This window comes from Ruditapes philippinarum, unplaced genomic scaffold (genome assembly GCF_026571515.1).
Source record: "Ruditapes philippinarum isolate M1 unplaced genomic scaffold, ASM2657151v2 ctg5755_1_1_1_1, whole genome shotgun sequence".
NCBI lineage: Eukaryota > Metazoa > Mollusca > Bivalvia > Venerida > Veneridae > Ruditapes > Ruditapes philippinarum.
The window spans coordinates 134,456-144,506 of record NW_026861131.1 but is presented as its reverse complement, the minus strand read 5'-3'; the positions used below and the strand labels follow the sequence as shown (position 1 = coordinate 144,506).

Sequence of the window (10,051 nt, the reverse complement as noted above, 5' to 3'; positions counted from 1 at the left end):
TTCCTCCTGATTTGCATTGGCTGGGAAACAACACTGAATACATCTTGGATACATGTGTTTTTGCTTGCCAATTTTTATATACTGAATAGACATCGGAGTTTTAGAGAGAAAAATGATTGAATTTAGATATCTAAAGCACCTGTATAGAATTGTACAACAATCTGTATATAAGCAAGACGCAAGGTATGTAGTTCAACAGGAGTTTTTAATGCAACCTGAGAACAGCAAAACTCTTCTTATTTTCTATATTGCATTTGTACCAGATACTACATTTTATCAATTTGCTTAAGGCAACTCGTGTACATTAGAAAAATGGAAAAGTTTAAAAGATGCTTAATAATTATGATGTGTTTAACTCAAAGATCAATGAATGAATTCAGCAGTGATGACATTCCAGAAGATCTTTATAAATTATGTCCGTATTCCAATGTATGCAACAGAACTGCCTCTCGTATTTTAGAAAAAAATACAGGCAGGACACCATGTTGCTCGTCGTGCAGTTGCAGCGAAGATTGTGGTCTCCAACTTAACTGTTGTTTTGACCATCTTGATAGATACAATTTAATTGAATCAGGACGGGTTGCATGCCTAAATCCAAAAGGAGAAGCCGAGGAAAACGCAACGGTATATTCAAATGATTTTGGTTATTACATGGTACAACAATGTGAAACTGCTACGCCACCATTCGCAGAAGCTGCTCAATGTCGTTTAAAGGATGAATTTGGAAATTCATTGTTATCTCCAGTGTCATCACTAGAAACAAACATGATTTACATTAACAAAGCCTGTGCTGAATGTAATAAATTAGATACGAGCAAATTACAACAATGGAATTATCTTTATATATCATCATTTGCTAGAATAGAAAGAGATCTCACTTTTGAAATTGAACAATATGCTAAAAATCGATTGGGAAAAGTGATATATGAACCACCAGTAGACCAGGATTGGTCGCATAAACGTTGTTACTATAACTTTTTGGAAATTAAAAGTTGTCAAAACAATAGACACTTGCTTGAGGTATGCCGAAACCTTCGTCTACCGTTTCAGCATATTTTACAAAATATATACAGAAATGGGATATGTTTACTCTGTTCTAAAAAGCAAATTGACAGCATCAATCCTGTGTGCAGTTTTGAAACTTTTAAATTGTTTTTTTCTTCATCATTTTCTCTCCTTGTTGATAGTTCCGTAATAAAACTGTCAAAGTTAAACAGTAATACACTAAAGGATAACCAAATGTTCGAAACAGTCTGCTCTACAGGAATAGAGGTAATTACTTTAAACATATTTTATTATTATAACACAAATGAAAATCTATTGTCTTTAAAATAACACGACACCGGATATTTTAACATTCAAAGAACGTAGAAAATTACGTTTTTTAGTAAGATACGTTTCCTGCCACTTCATACTGTCTATTATCTTTCCATGTTTCAAACTTAGTTATCATTACAAAATTGTGGTTACAAATGTTATTAAATGCATTTTGCATCCAATATTTTGATAATTAGAACTAGACAGGTCAGGGATCTATGCATAGTTGCAACGATTCCATTTATATCACGTACGGCGGCAAATGGAAATTTTGTTATGTATCTGTAATTTAGCTGAGTAATTTCATGTATTTAGATATCAAGCATTATTTTAAATGTCGCTTAGGTGTGTATTTAACACTGAATCATTAAACGCATTTGTTACTCATATTATCAGTTATTATTTACATTTTATTATTTACATTTTCCAGAAAAACTGCCTATCTATTTATTGCCCGGAAGGAATGGTTAAAACAAACATTGGTTGCAGGTATTTTGCTTTAAACTGGTATGTACCTGTGATAGTAGTAAAACTGCGTCTAACGCCTGATGCAGAAGCTAAGCTATCAGTTTCAAAATTGCACTCTATTAAAAACACAGAACGTACAAACCCTTTTACTTGGCTCAGAATTCCTTGCAGGCAAATCAAAATAACTTCACTAGCAATAGCTTACTTGATCAGTAAATCCTACACAGATAGATCTACATGTCTTGGAAGCGGAGAATGTATTATTTCATCATTGAAAGTAGTTATCTATAAAAAGCTTAACAATTTAAAAGGAATAAACCCATCTGTTGCAATTCCAATTTTCGAGCGATGCTTACGCAAACAATGGAAAGCAGTGATTAGGAATTCGACAATTAGATTTAAAGCTGATTTTTACAACGGTAATGACAGATATAGCGAGGAAACCGACACTTCGTTGGAGAATATACCTAAACGAGACACGTATACATATTTTACCGAGGGTCCAACACCTATAAAACAATTGGTGCAAAGTAATGCAATAACACTTACAAAACCATTCTTCTGCAAACAGGTAATTTGTCTGTATCTACGAATATAGCTTATAATGTACATATATACATGATAAAAAGATTTCATGAGCTTGTTAATTTTACAATTGTACATTGATGATGATTATATAAATTTGAGGGTTGTAAATTATTTCGTAGTGAGTATGAAGTCTTTGTCCACTTGATAGTACAAGTATCGTGATTTTATTTATATATATTCATGATGATACATACGCATTTGTAATTATTTATGAAGCAGCTTTATATAGGATTATATATCAAAATAATGATAATATCACAAATAACCGTTGCAAGGGCACTTTTTCTATTATTTTTTAAGTAATGAATCCTTTTGTCTTGATTTGCAGGTCCGGGTACCACAATCTGACATTGAAGTTATAAGGGATGGCATTCTGATAATTTCAAGAAATATTACGCTAGGAAGTAACGAATACATTGTCAATGATTTAGAAGGGTACTATTTTTCCGCCAAGAACAAAACAACGTATTCTGTGTGCATTGATGATTATGATCCGAACTTTACAAAGAGTTCTGTGAGTTCGATTCATGAAACATTTCTTTCACTATTCATGACCATTGCACTTTATCAAATTATATATATATATACATTCATTCCCAGGTTGAGAGATACACATTTATAGCTTGATTCATTTCTTGATTTATGGTATTGACTAAATGTACATTTATATCTAAATGTGAGAACATTTAGTACAGGTTAGTGTTTATAGGTAAGCATTTACAAAAAAGAAATTGGTCAATAACGGCACAGCCATTCGACCAAATTAATTTGTTAAATGCTCACTAATATACACTAACAAATTAAGTGATTCTTTTTAAAACAGTCGTGTTACTAGACTAATTTATAGTAAGCCGAACCACCCAAGTAAATGTGTTACGATTTATTTGAAATACTGTAACCCTATTGGACAAAAGAATATATAATTTCAAGCACTATTTAAACACATTTTGCCCTATTGGTATGTAAGACGAAACTTCCTTTTTTTTCAAAAAAAAAATGTAAATTTGTGTTGTTTTTTTTCTTTCTTTTTTGTTTTGTTAATATTTCGTAAGTAATTTCCAATTCTTTATAGTATTACCTGTGATTGTGAAAATTACTGAATCAAACATAAGAACCATTGTTTTAACGTGATAAAATTTGTTAAAGCTAACATACTGCTCTCTAGAAGAATAAACAACAACAGCAACAATGACTTTATTTACTTAATTTGTTTTTTATCACAACTGTTGACAGTTGCAAACAAGTTTTATTCCTCTTTTGCAAGCAAACTGCTAAGAGAAGACCAAGATGTTTGGGAATACAGCAATTGCTTGAAAATCGTTGAGATATATATATTAAAGCTATGTGTGAATGATCAGTCCGGAGCCAGTATAATGCGACTGGGCAATGAATCATTGTCATTCTAGATGGAAATTATAACAATAATATAAGCAGCTTCATTACTTCTTGTGCAGCAATAAAATTTTAACTTCTATCATCGATTAATATCGTAAATAGAAATCTGGGGCTCTATATCTATTTTCAACATTTTATCTCACCTTGAACCTCTAGTGAAGCGCAAAGTCTAAAGTCTAGTAGATTATAAACTAATTGAGAAATAGAATCAAAGCACTGAATGTACTGATGGGGAGGCTATGAGAGAATGTTTCAGACTTATAGTTTCTTTCCTTTTTCCTTAAAATGTGCTACCAAAATAAAAAGATATGCACATTGCGCTATTTATCCTTACTGTTGTGTTCAACCATTCATATATATGGTTAATGTGGTTGACTATTCATTTTGTTAATATTCCAGAACATTTCATTGAGGTCTACATTCGGACTGTTAATCATGCAAATTTTGAAAAACCTAAACTGTCAATAATAAATGACATACCAGCAAGTATGACGACTGTTCATTATCAGATAACAATAACATTTTACAACTGACGGTTCCTTATCAAAATATTCTAGGACTGTTCATCATAAATACTTTATGTCATTTTAATATTATTGAATGATAATAACAACTGCAAGTGATGCAACATTTTTATTGAACATAAAAATTATACACATTTAGATGTACCATAATTGAGATCAATAAGATACTGTCTTGTGATGAGTATTAATATTCATGCTATACGGACAGAATGTTGTCTTCTCCAGAAGCAAATCTCGAATAAAACCACGTTTCAGAAAATTATTCCCATTTCATTACTGACGGCGTCGGATAATATTAAAGCTAAATATTTCTTTAAAAAATACATATCTGCAAAGCTTATTCAAAACTGAATCAACCTAAGTGAAAATTGATCAGGAAGTTATATCTTCTTTTTTTACCGCCAACACTCAACCAACTTATGGTAGTTCAATCGGTAGATTCTACGTGTATTTTTAAACCTCACTAGCTTGAAATATATACTGCGGAAAATCTGTTGTTAACAGGGTGTGCGGTTATTACGTAGGGTTTTCCCTGTCGACCATTTCCCGAACATCGAAGCCGTCAGTGCTATGAATGGTGTTATAAATGGCGTGTTTGGAAGTTTTTGTTGAAACTTCTCCAAATCCCTCCAGAGGCGTGCACGTCGCAGAGAAGGCACACGGAAGGTCATAGTCAAGTCATCATAAGTACCAGAGGTGATTGGTTGACCTGTCGTGACTTACTCTGGAGGTTTGGCGCTAATAGATGCCGTTTTTGTTGTCGTCAGTCAGAAAGTTGATGCCTTGACGGTATTGTCGTCTCCTTTACCACCAAAGAACCAAGAATGGGCTTCCAGGAAGAATCTGCTTGAAAAAGACGTCCCAGATGCTATAATCTCGGACATATGGTTATTCCGGCGCCGAGTATAAATAAACTTAAAACACACACACTTTTGTTGAAAACAAAACAAAAAAAACAACAACACATTTTCTGTAGTAATTTTTCAAGTGTTGTAAAATGAATAAGAAATTCCTCTTATGCCGCCGATTATTTTTAGAACACAAACATATAAGTTCTTTTTTTTATTTTTCAAATAAACATTAATCACTTCAGCGAGCGCAAATATCGTTTTCAAATTAAAGTTTCGTAAGATATGTTAAAGGAATAGGAATGGATGGATTGATGTCTGTCTAATATAAATATTCATCATTTAAAAAGAGGAACCATGACAGTTTTCCTATTGACATCAACCCTATAAGAGAGAAATTCGTGTTTGAAGACACTATTTTTTACTTGAGAAATAAGTTCATGGGCGCCGCCATTTTGACGTTCTGTCATTCTCGCGAGACAGACGAGACCGAGATTGTGACGTGTTATACCCATTTCCGGTATAGGTGTACACGCTGGTACAACTGAAATATATCTTGATGAAGAACTTATTAATTTTATTGTGTACATTATATATTATTTATGAAAACATCATATGGAACTGAATTGCTTTAATTAATTAATTGAAGACACCGCGACATTAATTATCATTTGTCCGATATTCAAGCTTGCTGATGATCCCACCACATGATTTAAGCAATGACTGCTTAATTTTCAAAGATAAACCATAAATTTAATTTGGGTACTATGAGAAACTTCTTCAAATTGACGATATATCCTTTTATTTTGTACTTAATTTTCGGTAGACAAGCTGTCCAAATAGGGTACATCGCCGGTCATGTATCTTTTTATCAGGTAAAATATCAACTAAATCCAATATATATCTACTTACCAAATTCCTTTCCCCGACAGATACGCATTTCTACTACCGTAAATTTAATCCAATAAAACAAAAAAAATCATAAATCTACTTAATATTTAAAATGATTATTGGTAACTGAAAAAAATGTGTTGCTATTTTATGACGTGCTGTAATTTACTACAGTATAATTTGACAGGTGTGGAACCTAATTCCCCCTAAGGTCATTCAGTTCACTGATGAAGCGTAAAAAAATAGATGTCTATTTCGTCATTAGAATATTTGACAAGGGTGATTAACCAATCAGGGCTGCAACATTGTGCATGATCAAAAGGTCTGTCGGCACAGAGGCATACAAGGAGCAATAAAAATCGTCAGTACACAGTGTGACAGGAGCATTTGGTGCAAATTAGGAACAATTAAAATGGACAATGCGCAGTATTAGACATAAGTAGTAAGAACCAGCAATTGTGTGAATAAATTATGCAAATTAGACTTTTGAGCAGCCAATAAAAATGATTTGCCTGCAGTTAATATTAGGCTACGATTACGATGCGCAGCATCATACGTTGACAGACATGTTAACAATTTACTTTTCAAAAGAGTTGCTTATATTTTTGAAATGTGTACATCAATTATAACATATGTTCACACCTTTAAATTTGAAAGGCAGAATCAAACTGCAAAAATTTAATTATATGTACTATTAAGAACACGTTTTAGTAGGGTTTTTATAATGGAAGTGGCTAGCGTATGGGCCCGTACGGCTAGCCAAAAGTTTTAGCCGTACGTGAGTCACGTACGACTAGCAAGGACACGCTGTATTGGCTAGTCGTACGGCACTTTTCAAAATTTTATGGAAGTCGAAAATGCATATATGTTATTTTATGACTTTAAGCGAGGATTTTAACCAAGAAACAGCATTAATTGTCTTTGGATGTTAACTTTTTAGAGATTAATCGCCTTGATCGCTATATATATATATCAATCTTTGTCATCGCAAGATGTCGAGAAAAAAAATAGCCTTTGCTTGCATTTACACCAATTGAAATAGTTTACAAAATTTTGATAATAATCCTTTTTTGTTTCATTAAGTTTAATTTTCGACACCTTTTATATGAAAAAAAACCAACAAACACTGAAAATGATTGTTGTTAGGCTCTTGATAATTGCGACAATTACCGACGGTACTGTATAGAAGTTTGTCCATCAAGGAAAGTTTGCATGTTCCGTAAAAGGCATTCTAAAATTCTATTGTCAGTCCCTGGATAGGTTTTAATTAAGACTAATTAATTGATTGACTGTGCTTTTATGTTCGATATTTATCTACTGTTTTGAAAATTATATAATTTTTTTTGCATTTCACCGTTTTTTTTTTTCATTCAATGTTCGTATTTAATAAAGAGTTTCATAGGTATACACGCGACACTGGTCATCGATCTAGCCAAAAATGGTTTGATGCTGATTGCGTTAATGCAAAACGCGACTTTAAAAGAAAGCGTAATATCTTTAATAGAGATAAGTCAGATACAAATATGACCCTTTTCGTTAGCGCGAGAACAAACTATAATCGTATTAAACGTAAAGCGATTAAAAAACATAAAATAGCTGAGGGTAAAAAAGTTAACCAATTGGCCAAAACTCAGCCAAGAAAATTTTGGAAAATTATTAGAAAAACATTTAAAAAGAAAACGGCGGAAGCTGACGATCTAAATGTCGATCAACTTCATGACCACTTCAGGTCATTATTTGGAGAACCCCCGGGATTGGATATAAATAACAATAATTTGACCATTGAGAATAATGTACGAAACGATATTTTAGATCGTGATATTTCTGAGGAAGAAATACGTGCGGCTGTATTTTCCCAAAATAACAACAAATCTCCCGGACCCGACATGCTTATATCAGAGGTTTTTAAATCTACTTACGATGTTTTCTCCCCGTTTTTACATTAATTGTATAATAGAATATTTCAATGTGGGGAATACCCACAGTCTTGGGGAGAGGGTATAATTACACCTATTTTTAAAAAGGGTGATACTAATGACCCCCAAAATTACCGCGGCATTACACTTATAAATATCTTGGCAAAAATATATTCCCAAATCCTACTAAATAGGCTCACGAAGTGGTCAGAAGAGAATGATAAGATCTGCAAGAACCAATATGGTTTTCAGAAAGGAAAATCTATTGTAGACTGCATATTTATCTTACATTCTATAATATCAAAAGTACTTAACTCTGGTGATAAACTGTATTGCATTTTTATAGATTATGAGAAATGCTTCGATAAGATCGACAGGACATATTTATGGCATAAATTGCTTAAAGAAAACGTAAGTTCTAGACTTGTGAGAGCTCTAAAGTCAATGTATATGACGGTAAAATCGTGTGTTAAATATAAGTCGAATTATTCCGACTTCTTCGAATCGCATATAGGTTTGAAGCAAGGGGACCCGAGTTCCCCTCTGCTGTTTATGTTCTTCGTGAACGACATCTTAAGGTATATTAATACCGACCTAGAAGGTATTTTCTCTATTGATGAACTTCAGCTATTCTTAATACTTTTCGCAGACGACCAAGTATTGTTTGCTAAGTCCCCGCAGAGTTTACAGTCGATGATGTCTGATGTCGAGAGATAATGTAGTCTTTGGGGATTAAAGATAAATATTTCGAAAACAAAAGCAATGATTTTTGAAAAGGGCAGACATACACGCCATGATTTTTATGTTAACGACATCCTCATTGAACTGGTAGATTCATTCAAATATTTAGGTATCACTTTGTTAAAGAACGGAAACTGGTATAGAATTCAGAAATATATCTCTAAACATGCCTCATTTGCTCTTTATAACGTTTTCACCATATTTAATAATATTGAGTTGTCTGTTTCTCAGAAATGTAAAATTTTTTATTCACTTGTCGGCTCAATCCTTAACTTTGGATCAGAAATTTGGGGAATGCATGACGGACGCGATGTTGAAAAAATACATACAAAATTTTGAGACGACTTTTATGCGTTCGAAAATCAACTAACATCTCGGCGCTATACGGTGAATTAGGCCGTTACCCTTTTTCTGTGATGAGACAAATTAAGATGATTAAGTTTTGGGTGAAAATTATTAAGCTTGACGATACAGAGATTGTTAAAAAAGTTTATTCAATGCTTAAGCAAGATGTTGATTCCGGGAATACATATAACTCAAAAAACTGGGCTTTTTGTATTAAAAACATTTTAACAACCCATGGTTTAGCGTATGTATGGATTAACCAGTTTGATATAGATATTCCCTTTGTCATTATCAGACAACGAATTATAGATACTTTTATACAGAAGTGGTATACTGATATAAACAATTCTGGTCGCCTGCAAACTTATAGCATTTTTAAACATGATTTTAAATGTGAAAAGTATTTTGATTTAATTACAGACAAAAATCATAGAATTGCTCTTACTAAATTTAGAACGTCATCACATAACTTATGTGTAGAATCTGGTCGATATGAAAATATACCAAGATCAGAAAGAATATGTAAATCTTGTTTAATGAGACAACCTGAAACAGAGTATCATTTTTTGTTAGTCTGTCCACGTTATAGAGAATTGAGGAAAAGGTTTTTTAAACCTTATTATTGTCACTGGCCGTCTGTTATAAAATTCGACAGCCTAATGTCTTCTAATTCTAAGAAAACTATATGTGCTTTATCTAAATTTATTTACTTAGCAAATAGACAACGTATTTCATAGTATCTCTTCTAGTGATATCTGAAAATGAAATATATTCGAACCATAATTTATTGTTTAAGATGTTTGCATTTGCATGTATATCTTTCAAAGGAACTGACTTGCAACAGTGAATATTACGTTTAGTCTGTAGGACTTTAGTGTTCTTCATGTCTTTAAATTTTAGAGATAAGTTAAGTGCAAACTATTCAGGATATTGTAGGTTGGCGTCTGTTTATTTGAAACTTATGCATGCAAGTGCAACATATATATTAAACATGTTAAATATTGAATATTAAACATAA

The 10,051-nt window shown here is 32.5% G+C and overlaps 1 protein-coding gene across 1 annotated transcript; it reads left to right on the top strand.

Moving 5' to 3' along the window:
• The first annotated feature begins 366 nt into the window (after positions 1–366).
• LOC132714657 (uncharacterized) lies at positions 367–2,995 on the top strand. The gene is made up of 3 exons (XM_060697563.1): positions 367–1,020; positions 1,748–2,356; positions 2,702–2,995. The coding sequence occupies exons 1-3, from the start codon at positions 367–369 to the stop codon at positions 2,993–2,995; spliced, it is 1,557 nt and encodes a 518-aa protein (XP_060553546.1).
• Positions 2,996–10,051: the final 7,056 nt, after the last annotated feature.

Coding starts and splice junctions, on each gene's coding strand:
- LOC132714657 (XM_060697563.1), top strand. CDS start 367: ATGAATGAATTCAGCAGTGATGACATTCCAGAAGATCTTTATAAATTA. Junction 1,021..1,747: donor ACAATAGACACTTGCTTGAG/GTATGCCGAAAC, acceptor TACATTTTCCAG/AAAAACTGCCTATCTATTTA. Junction 2,357..2,701: donor AACCATTCTTCTGCAAACAG/GTAATTTGTCTG, acceptor CTTGATTTGCAG/GTCCGGGTACCACAATCTGA.